Below are 19,371 nucleotides of genomic sequence, written 5' to 3' on the forward strand. Positions count from 1 at the left end.
CTGCCTCTGGGTGGGGGTGGGGGTGGGGGTGGGAAGAAGGTGCTTCCCCAGGCTGCCGCCTGCCTGGAGCATCTCTGAGGCCTGGCTGGGTGCTGACACCCTGGATCAACCAACAGCTCCATCCCTTTGCTGCAAGTCCCAGGCACACTCTCTGGAGCTTTGCTTCTGGCCTGGAGGGAAAAGACCTCAGACACCCACCAGCTCAAAACCGGAACTCCCCACTGCCAGAACTAATCCTTGGTGTGGGTCTAGGAGACTCAGTTTCCCAGGCACAGCCCAGGCACCTTGCCCAGGTAGTCCTAGCACAGCACAGGCTGGTGCCCTGCCTCTACTTCCTCTTAGGCAAGGTGTGGGTCCATGGAGTCACAGCTATTGTGGCCCTGAATGGGATGCCTGGGTGCCTCAGAGAGTCAGAGGCACAGAGACGGAGAGTCCTGTCTGTGCCCAGAACTCTCTTGGATTGGGACACAAAGTGGGTAGAAGACGGGGAGGAGAGAGAATTTGGCAACTGTGTCATGTTCCCTGGGGAAGACCTGGCTTGGGTTCCCAGAGGTGCCTTCCAACGAACTCAGGAGAGAGAGCAAGAAAGAACAGAGTCATCTGGGTGTCCACCAAATTCTCTGGAAGGTTTGGAAATGAGAGCACCCCTACCCACTGCTCCATGGGTGGGGCTTGTGCCTGTGTACTCAAAGCAGGAGGCTTAGGGCCCTGCAGGGCAGGGGTGCAGGTGGGGAGGAAAGGGCAGATCTTGCTCAAGCCAGGGACATTGCTCTCCAACAGTCTTCAAGGGCAGTTCCACTCTCCTGGCCACACAGGAAGCTCAAGTTCTGACCTTAAGAAGCTCCTGCCACTGTGCCTCTCCTTTCCCTGGCCTGCCAGCTCTCTGCTCCAGAGTGATGTTTGGATTGAGACAAGCTGGGGATGCTCCATAGGTGCTGGGAAGGGACCTGTATCCAGAGGTGCATGTGAGCACCTCCTGGTGACATGCAACTGCCTGTGCCACCCGCACCCTGGGAGAGCTGGTGGGCAAGAAGGAGGTGACTTTATGTGGAACATGCCCATGTAAGGCTGCTGTGGGTCACTGTGGGTGAGCCTTTGAGGGCAGGCCTGAGTGGGAGTATTGACAGGAAAACAGAGATGCCTCCAAGCCACTAGGGCTGGGCAGCGGTGGTTGGCTTGGCCAGGGAGCAGAGGGGGCGCCTGTGGCCAGTTGGGCATGGTAGCATGGCCTCCCTGGGCAACCTGCACACAGGCAAGACCTGTCCCTGGAGCACACTGCTTTGGCACACTGCATGAGGCTGGGGCCAGCCTCCCATTGTGTAGATATGGAGTCTGTGCCGGGCCCACAGAGGAAGGATGCCAGTCTCCAGCCATTATGCAGGGTGCCTTGCAAGCATTGGCCCAAACTCCTCCCCAGCCCTTCCAGTCCTAGGATATTGGATTGAGAACAGGGAAGGACAGGAGAAAAAGGGATAGTTTCAAGGCAAGAAAGAGTTTCTTTTAGCAACATTCCATAGTCAAACAAGACCATGGAGTATCCCTTCCAGAGACAGCATCAAGTCCCCAGAGGAGGATTTTTAATGAGGCCACGCTTGAGAGTTTGCATCTGGAGGCTTCCCAGAGGATTTCTAATTCCTTGGCACTCTGTAGGGTAGGGAACAGGGACAGAACTGCACTCTAGTCTCCCTGCTTCCTGAGCCTACCACCACACTCCTTCTCACACCCTGGAAAGACAGTGTAGTGCAGACAGTCATGGGCTAAGGGGTAGGTGGGCCAACCCGAGGTCCTGCAGGCCCTGGTTCTGCCCTTCCTGTGATCAGTTGAGAGCTGAGGCTTTTCTGTTTTGTCCTTCACCCCTCTGCCTCCAGAGACCTCCTGTCCCCTTATGCCCCACAGTGGGCTGGGGGACGCCAGGGGCCACACCACCCTTGGCCACCCACAGTACCCTTTCTGCAAATCTTACAGGGACAGTGGGGGTGATGAGTAGAGGGGGCAGGAGAGGCTCAGACCTGCTCCATGTTCAGGCCCTCCTCCAGCCTTCCAGAAAGAATGAGCTTCTCAGCCTTCTCTGGGGAAGGCATGGGGCTTGCTGGGCCACCTCTTCTGGGATGGGAGTTGTGCTTTGTCCTCCCCTTTCCTTTCAGGCCAACAAGTCCCTTCCCCCACTTGGAGTGTATAGCCAAGGGGCTTCCAGGGCCTCCTTGGATACCTCTGGGATGCCAGGTGACACCCACCTTCTTATTACTCTGGGTTGGGGCAGACCCTGGGGTGGCCATGGAGCAGGGAGCCTTCTCCCCTGAGCCCACCAGCTTCGGTGTTTCCAGATACTACAGAACACAACCCTCTGACTCCCCCTGCTCAGCTCCAGTTGCAGCCTGAGGGACAGGAGGCTCTTTGCTTCTGGCCAGGTCCACACCACATCGCAGGCATTCCCAGCCCAGGGAACACACCGCCCCTCCCTCTATGTGGTGTCTCATCTCTCAGATTTAAAGTCTTGGGTCTCTACCCAGCTTCCTTACATTGACCTCTTCAGGTCCACTACATCCTGACTCCCAACTCAGCAGACACCCAGCCTAGGCTGAGCAGGAGGACAACGAGCAGGGGCTTGAAGACGTCCTGTGATGCCCCAAGTTCCCAGATTCTGAGTGGGGTGACTCTTGAACTTGCCTCTGCTTCCCCCGCCCCCCCCCCCCGCAAGCTGCAGGCATACGATACCTTGTCTGGTCTCCAGAGGGTCAGCTGGCCAAGGCTGAGGCCTGGGTAACCACGGGTTTGGGATTTTGTGAACAATTCCACACAAAAGAGGGGTGGAGGGCAAATTCAGGCTGGGGCTGGCAGCCCTGTCCCTGGGGCCACTTTTATCCTCTCAAAGTCTGAATCCCTGGGAACCTGCCATGATTGTGTTCCCATGGGCTTGAGGGGATGCTGAGCCGCAAGGAGGCATTTGTATGCAGGACTCCAGCAGCCCTGTGGGCCTGAAGATGGGCAGGATCCTGGCCTCCCTGGCTGGCTGAAGAGCATTGGGTCTTACATCATCCAGAGTCCTTAGCAGATAGAAGGGGACCCAAATGCAAGGGAGGGGCTGCAGAAAATCCTAGGCCCAGAAAGAGAAGGGGTTCCCTGACTCCAGACCCAAGTGCCTGGCTGCTGTCCTTTTGCAGAAGTGCATCCCCGCAACATGGGCAGGAAGACACAGACAGACAGAGGAGTCCTGGATCTATTTCTTCATTGTGTGGCCTTGGCCAAAAGGTTTTTGGGTTTTTGTTGTTGTTGTTGTTGTTTTGGGTTTTTTGTTTTTGCTTTTTGTTTCTTTGGTACAGGGTGCTAAACTCAGGGGCACTTTACTACTGAGCTACATTTCTAGCCCTTCTGTTTTTAATTTTGAGACAGGGTCTTCCCAAGTTGCCCAGGCTGACCTCAAACTTGCCATCCTCCTGCCTCAGCCTCCAGAGTCAATGGGATTATAGGCATGCACCACAGCACTGGGCTAGGCAAGACTTATGATCAATAGGGGAGAGCAGTGGCTAGGTAAAGAAGTCACTTGCATCCCTACCCCACTGCTCAAGATTCTAACACATGACAAATAGGAGTCCAAATTTCTTCAGTGAGTGAGAGATGGGATGGCATGTGGCCCCGGTACAGAGGGACCATAAAACTAAGGACCCCCCAGCTGACCAGGGTCATCTGCTACTGACTCCTTTCCAGAGGTGTCTTGGTAGGATACAGAAGGAGATAGAAAGTTAGCCTCTGTCACCTACATCGAGGTAGAGTCTGTCCATCAAATCTGCCCAAGTACAGGACCCAGCTCTTTCCAGTCACTGCAACAGTGCCAGGGCCACATCAATAAGGAGCTGCCCCACAGCTATGCTTGGGCATCTGCTCCCCTTGCAGTATAAAGGGCATGCTGGGGCAATGGCTGTGGGTTCAGGGTGGAGCCAGGTGCAGATGACATGGAGTTCAGAGTCCCCCCTCTGGCCCCAGCGTCCACATATGCACACCACATGGCCTTTTGACAGACCCATGGGCAGCATACATCCCTTCTGTCTGGTTGACACTCAGCATAGGCTTGATTTGGCTGGTGCAGGGGTTAGGTGTGCTGGGACCAGGGAGTAGGCCAGGTGTCAGCTGGCTGGTCGACGAAGCTGGACTCAGATGACTTCAGTGACCAGAGGGGAAGGAGGAGAGGTGCCTAATGTCACCTGTCTCCCTCTCACCTCTTTCCAACCATGTAGTTTTAGGGGTCCAGCAGGGCTGTGTGAAAGGCAGAGTTCAGGTCGGGTTGCTCAGTGGAGCCAGATGCCCCAGGCTGAGGCCACAGAGACTGTTCGACGTCTGCTCCTTGGCAGCTGCCAGCCACACATCTGCAGGCGAGCTCCCAGCACCCGCCAGACCTCAAGCCCTGCTCCCGCCGCCCTTGGCCTGGTCTGAATGCCTGGCACAGCCCCTCCATGTTCTCAGAGGCTGCCAGCGCATCTTGTTTGGCTGTGACCTGGAGCAATCCTGCATGGAGGACTGCACTGGCTTTCAGAGGGGCAGACAAGGAGGGCCCTATTGTGGTGGCGTTGCAGGCTCCAGGAAGCCCAGCCCCCTCCCTCCCTCACACCTGCGGTCGTCCAGTCAGGGCTCACCACCATGACCACTTCTTTCCTTTGCTCTGAGGAGGTGGTGTCCAGCAAACTCAGAGCATACTTGATGGGGCTTAAGGACACACCCAGGGAGGCTGATGAAAGGAAACCACCAGTGGTGGTGGGGAGGTGGGGATGGGAGGAACTTGCTGGGGGTCTCACAGTTCTACCATGGGAGGCTCCAGCTTCCTGGGCTATAGCCTGCCTGTCTCCTCGGTGTGATATGTGGGGAGAAGGGAGGCAGCCAAACACATCTACAGCACCCATCACCACCATGGCCAGACCCAGGATTTCTCCCTAGGCTCTCTGGATGGCCCACTTGTGAGTCAGCCAGGCCCAGACCCCCACCTATAGCTGAGGGGCAGGGGCAGGGCTGCTTCTGGGCCGAAGGTTCAGCACCTGGAATCACCACAGCCAGGCTCCAAGCCTCAGGCTGAGTGAGCTGAGTGACTTCGGAGAAATCAGTTCCTCTCTCTAGGCGTCAGTTTTCTCATTCATAAAACGGGGATACTAATTGTGCCTGCACACTCTGGGGTCCTCTGGCTGTGTGAGGGTCCCTTTGCCATCTCCTAGAGACTCAAGGTCTGGCTTGCCTCCTTCCCTGTAGAGTTCTGGGCCCTGAGTCTGATGCCAGTTCTCTGAGGGGAAATGAGGGCTGTGCTGGGAAGGCTGCCCGGCCCCCACCTCTTTAGCCAGGAGCCAAGGAAAACTAGCCAAATGTTGTCTTGCTTCTCTCATAGGGCCCTGATGTGCAGGCCTCCAAGCCCTTTGCTCACCCCTTGGGGTAGCCCTGAGCTGGAACTGAGGGGCAGAGGGCTGGGCTCTTCCCTGTACCCCTTTCTCAGCCCCTTAGGGACCCCCAGACTTACTATGACACCAAGCACTGCTGCTCTGAATTGGTGAATTTCATCTAGGGCCTCTAACCCCACAAAACTGGTCCCATGAGCCCACCTGTGCCCCCAATGGCCAGACTTTCCCAGTGACTATCTGTCCTCTACCTTGGTGGGGACTCTCCACCTTTCCCAAACTGCCTGTGAGGCAGACTTAGACCCTGAGTGTCTGGAAGGAGTCTCAAAAGAGACCCTTTCCCTGGGGTCAGGGGGTGGGGGTCCAGGCTGGCCACAGGTTGGTCATCTGCTACTCCCCCACCTCTGCTTCGGCAGGGCTAGACCATCCTACTCCCACCTGTCCAGGTGGACTGGGTCCCAGAACTTCCCAGGGCTCTGCTGGGCATACCAGCCCTGACTCATCCCCCTGTGAGGTAGCAGTTTGGCAGGGGCAGTGAGGAGGGGCTGGGGCAGCTCCTCCTTCTTTCCCATTCCATCTTGTTCTCCTGCCTTCAGCCTCCCCTTCCTGTTCTCTCCCACTGCTCCTGCTTCTCCTCCCAGCCCTTGGAGTCCAGCAGCACCTGGGCAAGGATTCTGCCCGTGGCAGCAGGCACAGGAGGCCTTGCCCAGCCCTGCCCTGCCCTGCCTTGCAGGCTGCAAACTGAGGGAAAGAAGGGGAACACTACTTAGGTAGGCGAGCTCGGGTCTTTCTATCTACTCTGGGCCTAAGACCTTTGGGAGAGGGGGCCGTCTCTGGGGGCCTCTGGGCAGCCTGGGGCAGGCAGGCCCTGGGGTGAGAATGTGGCTTGAAGGAGCAAGGGAGGCTGGTCAGTCCTTTAGCAGGGCACTTCCTTCGACCCCAGGGGTTAGCACCAAGTCCAACTCTCCATGTGAGAGCAAAACTGGGCTAGACCTTGGGCTCTGCCCCCATTGTGTGACCTGCCGAGCTCAGGAGGGCTGCACCACTCCCTCCCAGCTCTGATCTCCCTAAAGTCCCTTCTGTCCACAGGTATGGGTCCAGGCCAGGGCCAAGTCATGCGAGCCCTCAGGGAGATACATGCCTGTGCCTGTGCAATGTTCGAGGAACACTGCAGGGCCAACAGGACAGACCTCCATCCCACCTTTCTCCTGGCATAGGTGCAGCAGGAGGTGCAGTGCTGGCACCCAGCCAACCAGGCCAGGAGGGCCCCACGCCCCTGGCCTACTGGTGGCATTGACTCCAAAGGAGCAACCCCCAGCCATGGGGCCTATCTGGGAAAGCTGCTCCCCAAGGGCCTCATAGCTTTGCAACTAGCAGCTAGACTCAGGCTTACCTAGCCCTGTGTAAGCCCCAAACAGTGCTTCTCCCTGCTGGATTGGGCCCCAAGTGAGGGCTTCCTTGGTCTGGAACTGATTCAAGTTGGCAGGCGGGTCCTGGTGCTCAGTTGTGCTCCCTGTCCACAGATGCACCCAGCGAACCCTAGAAACCCAAGCCTGGAAGGCAATCAGGGCTGACATATTTATTCCCATTTAACAGATAGGGAGAATGAGGCTGAGACTCAACCTGGGCCTTTGCCAAGGGGTCATGGCAAGTGGGATTGTAGGAGAGGTGGGGGCTCTGGTCTTTTCCTCTGGGGTGTGTTCCAACAGGTACATGGGGGGCAGTGTCTGATGAAAGAGGAAGAGGAGGTAGATATGGGTCCAGAGACAGGCTCAGGCAGGGTAGCTTCTCCTCCACCTCCACCCCATTGCCTCAGCCTGGGGGGTCTCCCGACAAGCCTGACCCTGCCTGCTACCTTGGCGGTAGCCTACTCCTGTCAGGGGCCTCTCCAGGATGCCAGGGCCATGGACACAAAGGAAGGGCAGGGACAGATCTGGGAGCCACAAGCTCTGTGGGACAAAGTCCTGGGGAGCAAAGGGAAGGGAAGGCATTGTGTTTTCTGCCTCAGTCCTGCCACCTGCACTTAGCGCTGCCCAAGCTTCAGAAGACACCGTTTCTGTCTCCAGCTTGTTTCCCATCTCTTGACCTCTGGATCTTGTCAGAGAAATGTGGGCATGGTCAAGGGGGGCTCAGGCACAGAAGAAATGACTCACAGTCAACTAATTTAACTAACTGCGTCCAAACTGCTGAGCCCCAAACTTCCTGAAGGAATTGACCCTGGCAGCTGGCAATGCCAATGGCTACATTTCCCTCTGCTTCCTCCACTTGACCTTATTCATCACCCCTCACCACCCAAGGCAGGTTCTGGCTGACTTAGTGGACGGGTGGGAGCCATAGATCCACTGATGAGAAGGCATTTCATCTTCCAGTGAAACCAAGTCCTGCCTGGAAGGAAGGGAGGGCAAAGAGGTGCCCTTCTGGCCAGTGTGTACCCCCATCCTGCCATGTGCCTGCTGTCCACACCCCCTCAGTCTGCTATCCCCTCCCCAGGTCTGGCTGTCTGGTGAGGGATGGGGGACACAGTGCCAACACACACACACACACACCTGACGCCAGCCACTGGTGCTGGGAAGACAGGCAGGAAAGGACTCAGAGAGTGGTCCTGCTGCTGATACATGGCCCTTCCTTGCCCTTTGATCACAGGCACACCCACCATGCGGCCCCTGTGGCTCCTCGTGGCTCTGCTGGCCCTGAGCCAGGCCCTACCCTTTGAGCAGAAAGGCTTCTGGGACTTCACCCTGGACGACGGGATGCTCATGATGAATGATGAGGAGGCTTCAGGCGCTGACACCACCTCAGGCGCCCCGGACCTGGACTCCCTTCCACCCACCTTCAGTGCCATCTGTCCTTTTGGCTGCCACTGCCACCTGCGGGTTGTTCAGTGCTCTGACCTGGGTCAGTCCCTGGGCAGTTGGGGTGGGGAGTGCAGAAGGCCCAGGCCCAGCCTGAGAGCCCCTACTGAAGGAGATGCACATGCATCCTGTGGGACCGGTGGGGATGGGAGAGCCTGGGGGATCATGACATGAGTGCATAAGGAGCAAGCAGAGATTCTGCAAGCTCTGGAGCCTGCACCCATTTGTGGCAGAGTCCCTGTGTTTGTGCCAGTATCCCTGTGTGTGTGTGTGTGTGTCCCCTTGATGTCCCCACCCTTCCACACCAGCCATGCTAGAGGGTTGGGTGGCTCTATGCTCACATTGGTGATGGTGCTGGCTCCAGGTCTGAAGACAGTGCCCAAGGAGATCTCACCTGACACCACACTGCTGGACCTGCAGAACAATGACATCTCTGAACTCCGCAAGGATGACTTCAAAGGCCTCCAGCACCTCTATGTAAGCCCCATCTTTCTGTGGAATGGGAGGGGTCATGAGCTCTGTAGCTAGAGGGTATGTGTCAGATGGATGCATATTTGTGGGGATGTGACAGGGTCCTGGGGATGCATGGAGTCCTGACAGAAGTCAAGCCAGCCATGATGGGAGCTTTCCCAAGGTCATGGGTCATGGGTTGTGGGTCATGTGTGTGTGTACAGGACAGGATCACTCAACTCAGTTCCCTTTTTGTCTAACAATTTTCATTTTATTTGTTCCTCCCAGCAACAAATAAAGAACAGATTTAATGGTAGCCGGTGTGATAATGGGGAAGTTGATGTGCTGGGCATTAGTTGTGCCTGGAATTGGAACTGGGCCTGTGTGCTGGCTCTCACCCTGCACTCTGCCCATGAGTACAGACAGAGCTCCTTGAGACCAAGCCGGTTCAGACACCTCTCAAGTGTCATAGCAGCAAACTCGGGAGGAGAAGAGGAAGGTAGTTGGGGTAGGAAGCTAGGGCATTCACTTCCATCACCTGCCCTGCCTCAGGCCCTTGTCCTGGTGAACAACAAGATCTCCAAGATCCACGAAAAGGCCTTCAGCCCCCTGCGGAAGCTGCAGAAGCTCTACATCTCCAAGAACCACCTGGTGGAGATCCCTCCCAACCTGCCCAGCTCCCTGGTGGAGCTCCGCATCCATGACAATCGCATCCGCAAAGTGCCCAAGGGTGTTTTCAGTGGGCTCCGGAACATGAACTGCATTGGTAAGTTCAGCCCTGGCCTGTGACAGACCCAAACCTGTTAGCACTGATAGCAGACAGAAAGGAGTCAGAGGAAGGAGCCCTCTTCTAGCCAGAGTAGCTGGGTCCTGGACTGTCCAGTGCAGCCAAGTAGGGGGCCTGCAGACCTCACAGAAGCTCCAGATATTTGTCCCAGGGCATGGTGAAGGAAGACGGGGGTGGCTTTAAAGGCTCAGCTCAAGAATCTTGAAACAGTTGAAAGTCCAATGTATTTCCTGGTAAATCACCAAATCACTGTGGCTAAAGAGAACATGGAGGGTGACTGGGATGGCAGAGGAGAATTGAGAAGGGTTTGGGCATGGAGGGGCTGGGGAGCATCTCAGGAGTCCTGTCTTCATCTCTGGGTCTCCTCCCTTTCTGCTTGTTTCCGTGCTTCCAGAGGGCAAGGCCAGGGCCAGGGCTCTTGGGGCTAACGGTATTGAACATCTAGGAGTTTGCAATTAGCCAGATAAATTCATGGAACTCTTTCAGGAGGGGGTAGGGAAACTGGCAACTCGCAGGTCCATCACGCAAGCCTGACCTCAGAAGCCCCAGTGGTGCTAAGCATCACTAGCTGGCTCCAAGGCTGAGAGGGCTTCTCTCCTAGAAATGGGTGGGAACCCCCTGGAGAACAGTGGCTTTGAACCTGGAGCTTTTGATGGGCTGAAGCTCAACTACCTGCGCATCTCAGAGGCCAAGCTGACCGGCATCCCCAAAGGTAGGAAGGTGACCCTTCCTTTGCATCCTGCTTCACCTTCAAGAACACAAATGGGGTGGGGGGATGGGATTGAACCTGTACAGTCTGCTTGAGGTAGGACTTCGCAGTACCCTCCCCTCACCTGAGGCAGAAATAAGGCCTTTGCCCCCCCCACACACACCTATGCACATGCATACACCCAGCATTGGTGTTCATCTTCAAGCACCCTCTTTTCTGGGCAGATCTCCCTGAGACCCTGAATGAACTGCATCTGGACCACAACAAAATCCAGGCTATTGAGCTGGAGGACCTGCTCCGCTACTCCAAGCTGTACAGGTGGGACTGGGCATGGGGCAGCATCAGAGAACCCCCAGCACCCTGTTCCATAGTCCTTATCCACTCCAGCTTCTGAATACCTCTCATTTGCCCATCTGCAGGCTGGGCCTGGGCCACAATCAGATCCGCATGATCGAGAATGGGAGCCTGAGTTTTCTGCCCACCCTGCGGGAGCTGCACTTGGACAACAATAAGCTGTCCAGGGTGCCTGCGGGCCTCCCAGACCTCAAGCTCCTCCAGGTGAGAGTTGGGTTTAGGAAGCCCCTGGGCATCAGCTTCTCTAAGACTTGGGTTGGAGTAGTGTTCCACGTCTCCAGGGCAGTCTTTAGGCTCCCTGCCCCCTTTTGGGGGGATCCAGGGTACAGAGCAGGACAGGACCTGGACATGCACCTGGCCAGTCATTTCTGCTCTTTGGGTCCCATCTCCTCATCTGGGAGGGAGAAGTCCCCATTCTCCCTCCCTTGGCACCAAACCCCCTGTTTGTACTGAGACTATGCCACCTCCATCTGTAGGACCTCTGTCCCTATCTTGGCTTCCAGTCATATGGGATAACCTGGTCTTACCCAGCCCTGTTCTGGGTTTCAAGCTCTTCCTCAGCCCCATTCAAAATGGTAGGAGCATTACCATCCTATGCAATGCAGCCCATGCTGGGCTGACTGTGCCCTCTAGTGGCCGGAGACCTCTCTGCCACCACTGGGCTCCTCAGTCAATTTTCTGGGCCTTCCTTGTTCTGCTCTGCTCCTCCCTAAGAAACCAGCTTCAGGGATGGGCTAGGGGAGGCTTCTGTCAGAGGGCAAATGCTGCTAAGGCCTGGAGGAAGGGAAGGGGCACCCTGAGGCTCTTACTCCTCTCACACCCCGTAGGAATCTGGAGTGAGTGGGTGCTTTTCTGTGGACAGGTCTGGAGCCCGGGGAATCCGAAAAGAGAACCATACCACCTTTCTCATACACACACACACACACACACACACACACACACGTATATATTTTCACACATATATGTGTATATATACATATATATATTTATAGATGGACATAACACCTTTATTTTATTTATTTATTTTTATGTGGTGCTGAGGATCAAACCCAATGCCTCACATGTGCTAGGCAAGCACTTCACCACTAAGCCCCAACCCCAGCCCTAGTACCATCTTTCTTGCACGCACATCATATCAGGATCAAGTTTTGATTCCTACTGCCCCGCTCCACCCAACACAGCCCCCCATGACCCCTCTGGCCCAGCCCCCAGCCCCACCTCCACCTATCCCCCATCTCCCACTCACCACACATGAGCCCTTCATGATGGTCACACATCAGTGCCTAATCCTGACCAACACCCACCCAACATATCCAAGCCTCAGTTTCCTTCTCCCATCCATGGGGAGAATCCCAAAGTGGCCCTGAAAGGGTGGTGCAGACATACTACTATGAGATGATACCTGGGAAGCAGCTGGTGGGACTCAGCGTGGAGGCAGGGCCCAGCCCCTTCTGTGTCTGCCCTCCGTTTGGCCTTTGACCCACAGCACCTACTCAGGTCGAACAGACTGTGGAGGGTGGCCTGGGGCTACTGGGCCCTGACAGCAGACCTCTACCTCCTGTCTGTGCCCCCAGGTGGTCTATCTGCATTCCAACAACATTACAAAGGTGGGCGTCAACGACTTCTGCCCGGTGGGCTTCGGGGTCAAGCGGGCCTACTACAATGGCATCAGCCTCTTCAACAATCCTGTGCCTTATTGGGAGGTGCAGCCAGCTACCTTCCGCTGCGTCACCGACCGCCTGGCCATCCAGTTTGGCAACTACAAAAAGTAGAGGCAGTGGCAGCCACCATGGTGGCCTTGGTTGGGGTCTTTGGGGAAAACAGCCAGATGTCCCAGAAGGGAAGGCAAAGCAAAGAAGCGAAGCCTCACATTTGGTCTCCAACCCTGACTCACTACCCCATCACAGCCTCTTCCTGGCTCCCAAGCATGCAGGTGGACATAAGGCCTGGCCCCCATCACCTGTCATTCAGCTCCCGAGCTGCCCTGCTCACCCACCATGGCCATTCAGAGGCACCCCTATAAAGCTTTCTTCTTCACCTTAAAACCCAATGGTCGGAGGCTCCAGCCCTAGGAAAACAATCCATGAATCTGTGGGGCAGGAGAGGTTAGCAGGGATGGAGACAATGGACTCTGCCACAGCCACCACCCTGTCCAGGCTTACATCCTCCTCCTCCTCCCCATCTACTTCCAGCCTTCCACCTCTCCTGGGCTCATCTATTGCACTTGGCCTCTGGTGCCCCCACTTCAGCAAGTTCATGGCCTATCCATCCCAATTACCTTGCTCTATTGGTCCCTGGACTAGTCTCTCTCTCTCTCTCTCTCTCTCTCTCTCTCTCTCTCACACACACACACACACACACACACACACACCCTGACTCTTCCCTGGACTATCTCTTCTTTCCATTTCAGGCCCTGCCCAGCCTCTGCCTGGGATGGCTGCCTCTTTCACTGTCCTACTGAGGTCTTGCCCCCAGATTGGAGGAGGCTGGAAGATCAAAACCAGGAAGGTGGCCATGCTCCACTCTCAAGACTCACCAGAGTCCTAGCACCAGTTTTCATTGGTTCCCACCTCCCCGCAAGATAGTTGGGTCTCCTTCCCTCACCTCCTGGTCCCTGCCGTGGTGGGCTGTGAGCAGTCACACCCAGCTCAAGGAGGGCTGCTTTTGAGGTTGGTTGTCTTTCAATTAAAGAAACACTGTGCAATAGGGCTCTGTGTGCCACTGCTCTTGGGGCAGCACTGGGGACCAAGCAGAGAGTAGAGACATGAGGGACTACCTCTGCCATCTCCCAGGCTCTGCCTCTCAGTGTCCAGTCTGAGCTTCCTCAGAAAAGGGTCCTCATCACCCTTGGGTCCAAGGCTGGAAACATAGGCCTCAGGCGATCAGGCAGAAGGCCCAGGGGCAGCCACTTCCCCTCCCTTCTCTCTGTCCTTAGGCCAGGCCTGCCCTCCCGGAATGGAGCATTTGTCAAGCACTTGATGTCTGGGTGGCACCAGGATGAACCTTCTCCCACCAGTAGGGGAGTCTGGATATTCAAGAAGGACTGCCCATCTGTTTCAAAGAGTTGGGAGATCAGAATATGCTGGAACTTAACTGTTGTCAGGGCTGTGCTCATGCTTGGGAAGATCAGAGGGGAGAAGGCATATGGGAACAGGGCACTATGCTGGTGTGCTCAGTGTGCTGGCCTGGTCTGGCTTCCCATCCAGCACCCCCATAAATCCCACTGGGTGCCAGAAGAGCCAATTGCAGATTGCAGTGCATGGCCCTGGTTCCAGAGACAGGGTCCAGCTCAGAACCAGGGTAGCCTGCTCAATGGGGACACAAGGCTGCCCTGGAAAAGGACAGTCCCCAGAGCAATGCCCACTTGGAAGCTTGCCCAACAGGTTGAGGTGGCCCCAGGCTAGGCCTGCGGCTTTCCCTCCGTCCTGCATGAGGGGCCTCCCACTCATCTGGCAGGAGCCAGAGCCTCCCTGGGTAACCACAGGCAGCCAGGAAAAACAGCAGACAGGGCCTGTGTGAGTGACAGCCCAGGAGAGGTGGAGTCTAGAGGAGCTGGGCAGCGCCTTGTACAGTGCCATGCCCTTATGCCTGGCCTGGCACTCGGGACACCCAGCGTCCCCAGGTTTCTCCTTTTTGGGACGGGAGGCGCCGCTCAGCGTGGTGGCCCAGCGATAGAATGTCACCCGGCAGCATCATAGCACTATTCTGGGGCATGTGCTCCACAGCCCGGCAATCTCTGCTGAGCTGGGCATGCACAGGGCAAGGGCACTGGCTGGGGGCCAGGAGCTAGGGCCTCCGTCAAGTCTCCACACTGGTGGGGAGGAGGGGCAGTCAGCACCAGGACCTGGCAGAGATAGAAACATGGAGCCTTCAACCTGCTTCTCTGTGGATGTGTTTGTAGTGCAGGGTCCACGTTCTGTGTGTCTACTATAGCCCCTGGGATCTCTGTTTTCTTTTGCTGCTGCCCCCTCAGTCTTCCTAGCTTCCCCTTTCCTCTGTCTCCCTCTCACCTTTATTCCATCCTCTGTGAGTCCCAGCTCAGGGCACAATGGGGCAGTGGTGTCACGATAAGCTTGGGGGACGAGTTTTACAGAGGTAGCAAGTGCAGAGGAAGGCAGCACGTATACCAGAAGCCATGAGCTGCCCAGGTAGGAACCCTGGGTGAAGAGGGCTGCACCCCATAGGGTTTGTGGGCCATGGTAGAGGGGAGGCTCCATTCTCAGATCACCTGGTGCTGACCACAGTATAAAGATGAATCCCTCAGCTTCACTCTACTACTAAGTGTGTCACACACCGTTTGACTATAATAATTTACTGAAAACCTACAGTGAGACCAAGGTTTTCCCTGTAAGCCGGCAGCTTCCCCGACACATGTTCACATTCACGCTGCTTGGAAAGTAGAGTTGTGTTCTGGTCCCTGACTATGGTCACAGGAAGTCCCAGGGTAACAAAGCTCTAGAAAGCACTGAGACAATGTGCCCTGAGCTAGTGGGGCAAGAAAGGTAGAGAGCAGGGAACAAGTTCCAGCCCAACTTTTGCTGGAGTAGGAGCCTATGGACTTGGGGACAGATTGGATATGGAGTGAGAGGAAGCAAGTGGGCAGGGTGTGGGTATAGGACCACCAGGTTGGTTGTGGCACACCGGTGCCTAAGTCTCCCAGCAGGGCGAGACATGTTGAGGAGAATAGGATCGTGAGGAATAGTGTCTGAGGGTACAGCTCAGAGCAGGGCCCAACTGGGGCAGCCATTGGAACATGTGCATGCACACACACAAGCACAGAAATACACTGATGCACACTCATAAACATGTGTGCACACATGAACACTCACATGTATGCACACATGAGCACAGCACACACAGGCAAACCGAAATGAGGGGTCTAAGAGAAAAAAAAAACAGGCATGAACACAAAGCCACATGTACACAAGCACTCACACACACAGGCACACAAACTTACCCCCAGGAACACAGCTCAAACAGGCACACATACAAGCGTATGCAAACACATGTGCACATGCATGCATAGAGAAATGTGTGTGCAAGAACACAGAGAAATGCAAACACGAACACACACAGCACACATGAGCACACATGAGCACACGCACGAAAGCCCTCATGGCAGTGTCATGTGAGCTGCTCACTTGGGGAGGGCTGCTCTGTGAAAGGGGTGGCCGCCAAGGAATGGCCTTTGAGGGGCATGGGGCAGGATAGGGGAAACTTCCAAGCACTTACTGCAGGTCAGGTGCCTTCTGGATGTGGCAGGGCCCAGCTGGAGCCTAAGCCGAATCCACTGCTTGGGTTTAGGCAAGTCAGGGCTTGTCAAGGGGCAGCCAGCCAGGTAATCCCAGGCCTGAGCCCAGAGGAGGCAGGGCCCCCTCTGGGACACAGCCCCTCCTTAAAGGGCCTGAGGCAGCCAAGGTGGAGGGGCTGCTCTGAGACCTTGAAGATGGTGTTCACTGTTGAGTGTTCGTCCCCTATGGCTGCACCCCTGCACCTCTGACTCAAATGGCTGGTCTTCAGGTTTGCCCCCTTGGGTTGCAAGCTCTCACCTCAGGAACATAAGGGCCACAAGGAGAGGCAAAGCCCCGTCCATTACGGACATGCGGCACAGGGCCCATTACTAGGGAAAGTCTTTGTCTCCCTTGGCTTCTGGGAGGAGCACAAACCCCCTGCAGCCCTGGAGAACCCGGGGATGCCTGAGTACTGAAGTTGTGCTGATTTCCACTATACAAGGGGCAGCCAGGGCAAGGGGTAATGGCCTGAGGACTGAGCTGGCCCCCAAGCCTGGAGCCTTGCAGGCAGCTGTGGTGCCAAAGGGCTATTGTGTGCGCACACCCCCCCACCCATAGCAGACCAGAGCTTTCCAAAACTCCCAGATATGGAGTCTATTGAGGTGAACCAGGCTGGGAGGCAGGAGGTATGCAACAAGCAGGGCTCTGTAGGATGGAGCTCCTTGGTGTCCAGCTGGAGTTGCTGTGATAAATGACCACAGACTAAGTGGCTTCAAACATCAGGAATTTATTCTTTCACAGTGCTGGGAGCCTGAAATAGAGTCAGGATGTGGGTAGGACTGTGCTACCCCTGAAGTCTAGGGGAAGACCCTTCCTTCCTCTTCTAGCCTCTGGTGACTCCAGGTGTCCCTTGGCTTGTGGCTGCACCACTGAACCTCCACCATCACAGGGCTTCCTACTCTGGATGAGTGTGAAATCTCCTGCCTCTCTCTTATAATAACTTATTATTGCATACAGGGCCTGTCTGGATAATCCAGGATAATCTCCCCCCTCATGATCCTTCACTTAATCACATCTGCAAAGACCCTATTTTCAAATGAGGTCACATTCCACTTCTGGGGTTGAGGACATGGACAGATCTCTTGGGGCATTTTCAGCCTGCCAGACAGGGCTGCAGGCAGACATTGACCTGGTGGTCTCCGGAGCTTTCAGGGAGAGGGCTGTGATCTCAGCCATGGAGAGAGCAGGGGTGGTAAAGAGAGGGCCCAGGCTCAGCCAGAGGGCCCTTCACTTCTAGGCCAGGCCAAGGAGTTGCTGTCCCAGAGGAGGCTGTGACAGCCACACCAAAAGTGGCAGGAGGAAAAGCAGGCAAGGAGGGGGCATGGGAGGAGGGGCAGGCAGCTGCAGGGCCCACAGAGAGGAGGAGCCTTCTGGTGACAGGGCTGTAGCTGAGGTTGGGGGCAGGGGAGTGAGGGCTGCAGGCAGTGAAGTGAGTCCACAGAAAAAGAGAGGGGGCAGGGGCATAGCAGGCCAGGCTGCATGGGGAGGGACTCAGATGAGGGTTCTCTGGGGGTTTTCTTAGGCTGAGGTTGCCTGAGAGGAACCATTGACAGTGTTAGAGGCCTAAGGTCCCTGAAGATGCAGGTCCAGGGCACAGTGGGGGTAGGTGCAGGACCAAAACGAGAGAAGGAAAAGAATGGGGGAAGGGTGTAGGGAAACAGGGAGGTCTGGGCTACTTGGCCAAGTGGTCCGTCCCTATCACACCTCCAGCCTCAGCCATGGGCCTCCCTGGGGTTGGCTCCATAAGTATTTCCAATGCAGAGGACAGGGTGTGGTGTAATAAAGAACTTTCTAGCAAAGTGCCCCAGCCCACCTCTTTAAAAATGGAAGAACTAGGATGGGGCTGGCCAGTGAACCAGGGTCACTAGTGACAATGGCGCAGTTGGTCTGGCACCCAGGCCTCATTCTCAGGCCTGAGTCCTCCCTTTTGGTCTCAGGGCCCAGGCTGGGGACCAACCAACTGGAACTACAAAAAGGAGAATATTAGCTATTTGAGGACCACAATTTCTAGGGACTAGGGACTTCCATGCTACCTTGTTTCCTGGCCATCTGACCTTGACCTTGGTGGGACTCATCACAAAGTTGTATAGCATGGTTAACTCTTAACTGTGCCAGGCCAAGGCAATATTCCAGCTCAGAGGAAGAGGCAAAGGAGCATCAGTAGGTGATCCAGCCTTGGATTTTCCCTCCAACTTGCTTCTTCCCCTGGTAAGAGAGGCTCTGGGCCAAAGGGCATGTTCATTTAACTGATGGCTGCTGTCCACATGGGGGACATAAGTACTCAAGCCTTACAAAACAGCTTGGAGCTCAGTGATCAGGACAGACTTCACAGGCTGATGCCAATTTTCCCATATGGACAGCAGCCATCAATTTAATAAACATGCCCCCAGAGTGATCAATATGTTCCCTGGTCCCTGAGAGAATGCAGTGACACAGCCCCAAGAGAGTCTTCTCTGGTTTCTGCTCTCACAGTCACTTCCAAGCCTTTAAGTGGAAGTCTCTCCCTCCCATCTCAGCACCCTCCTCCTCTCCACAGGGGCCCTTTCTGGTGTTCTGTCCCACTCCTGTCCTCCCAGAGCTGCCAATACATGTTTGCTAAAGGGCAGCCAATAACTCAGGGCTTTGTCATCAGCCAGAGTGTACCCCTTACCCAAGGGATGGTCCTGCTGGAGCCACCAGAGGAGGCTGACTCATCTGCCTTTGCCTACCTCCTCTCATTCTGGAGCCAGGGCCTCAGGACAGGGAGGGAAGCCAATGACCCCAGGGAGCCCACCACACTATAGAAAGCCAAGAAGGGGGCACAACCTGAATGTACTGGAGGAGGGAGGCCCTGGTCCCCTAGGACATGCTCTCGTACTCAAAGCTCTTCTGTCCTCATGAGGGGAGTGGGGATGGCCTGGTGCCCCATCTCCTAGCCAGGGGCAAAAAACCAGTTTCACAACCTGAGCTTCACTTCCCCAACAGGAATGTGGGGTAGTAAGAGGAGAAATTGAACAGTAACACGTAGCTCAGAATAGGTGCTCAGGAAGATTGGGGATCCCTCTATTTTTTAATGTAAATGTGTGTGAGAGTGAATGAGTATGCCTGAGCCAACATGTGTGAGTGTGAGAGAATGTCTATAAGTGTGTGTGTGTGTGTGTGTGTGTGTGTGTGTGTGTGTGTAAACCTCTGCTCACACAGAGAAGTGCCAGGGGCTTGGCTCTGACTCCCTGCAATGCCAGTGCTCATGGGCTTTCCACAGAACCAGCTGCTTCCTGTGGGAGGGGGCAGGCTATAGCAATTGTGACTGTCCTTTGGCCCTTGGGGGGGGGGAGCAGTATCTTTCTGTCGTTGAGATATCTGGCACAGTGACAGCTCCTCAAAAGAGGCGTTCCCTAGCTCCAGCACAATCTTTTGTTGCCCCCGATCAATGGATCAGTGGTCTCCCATGGCCCTTACCAACTGTGGGGGCAGTCAGTCAGCCTGCCACTACCTTTTATAGAATCCTTGCTGTGTCCCCAGCACCCAGGACACCGTAGGATCCTCTGTATCCTCCCACCCTCATGTGTGTCCACAC

At 55.7% G+C, this 19,371-nt stretch overlaps 1 protein-coding gene across 2 annotated transcripts; it reads left to right on the top strand.

Moving 5' to 3' along the window:
• The first annotated feature begins 6,002 nt into the window (after window positions 1-6,002).
• Window positions 6,003-13,228, top strand: Bgn (biglycan). 2 transcript variants are annotated; one of them, XM_015506983.2, is made up of 8 exons: window positions 6,003-6,142; window positions 8,016-8,267; window positions 8,589-8,701; window positions 9,227-9,440; window positions 10,063-10,173; window positions 10,395-10,488; window positions 10,590-10,728; window positions 12,099-13,228. In XM_015506983.2, exons 2-8 carry the CDS (start codon window positions 8,027-8,029, stop codon window positions 12,294-12,296), a joined length of 1,110 nt encoding a protein of 369 aa, XP_015362469.1. In that variant the 5' UTR covers window positions 6,003-6,142; window positions 8,016-8,026; the 3' UTR covers window positions 12,297-13,228. The 2 variants fall into 2 exon arrangements, with proteins under 2 accessions (XP_015362469.1, XP_015362468.1); XM_015506982.2 differs by lacking the exon at window positions 6,003-6,142 and adding an exon at window positions 7,847-7,862.
• The last annotated feature ends 6,143 nt before the right edge of the window (window positions 13,229-19,371 follow it).

This window comes from Marmota marmota, unplaced genomic scaffold, assembly GCF_001458135.2.
Source record: "Marmota marmota marmota unplaced genomic scaffold, marMar, whole genome shotgun sequence".
NCBI lineage: Eukaryota > Metazoa > Chordata > Mammalia > Rodentia > Sciuridae > Marmota > Marmota marmota.

What these genes read in the sequence shown, in the direction of transcription:
- Bgn (XM_015506983.2), top strand. Translation starts at nt 8,027, where the DNA reads ATGCGGCCCCTGTGGCTCCTCGTGGCTCTGCTGGCCCTGAGCCAGGCC. An exon ending in TGTTCAGTGCTCTGACCTGG is followed by an intron (nt 8,268 to 8,588) that starts GTCAGTCCCTGG and finishes TGCTGGCTCCAG; the next exon opens with GTCTGAAGACAGTGCCCAAG. An exon ending in AAGGCCTCCAGCACCTCTAT is followed by an intron (nt 8,702 to 9,226) that starts GTAAGCCCCATC and finishes GCCCTGCCTCAG; the next exon opens with GCCCTTGTCCTGGTGAACAA.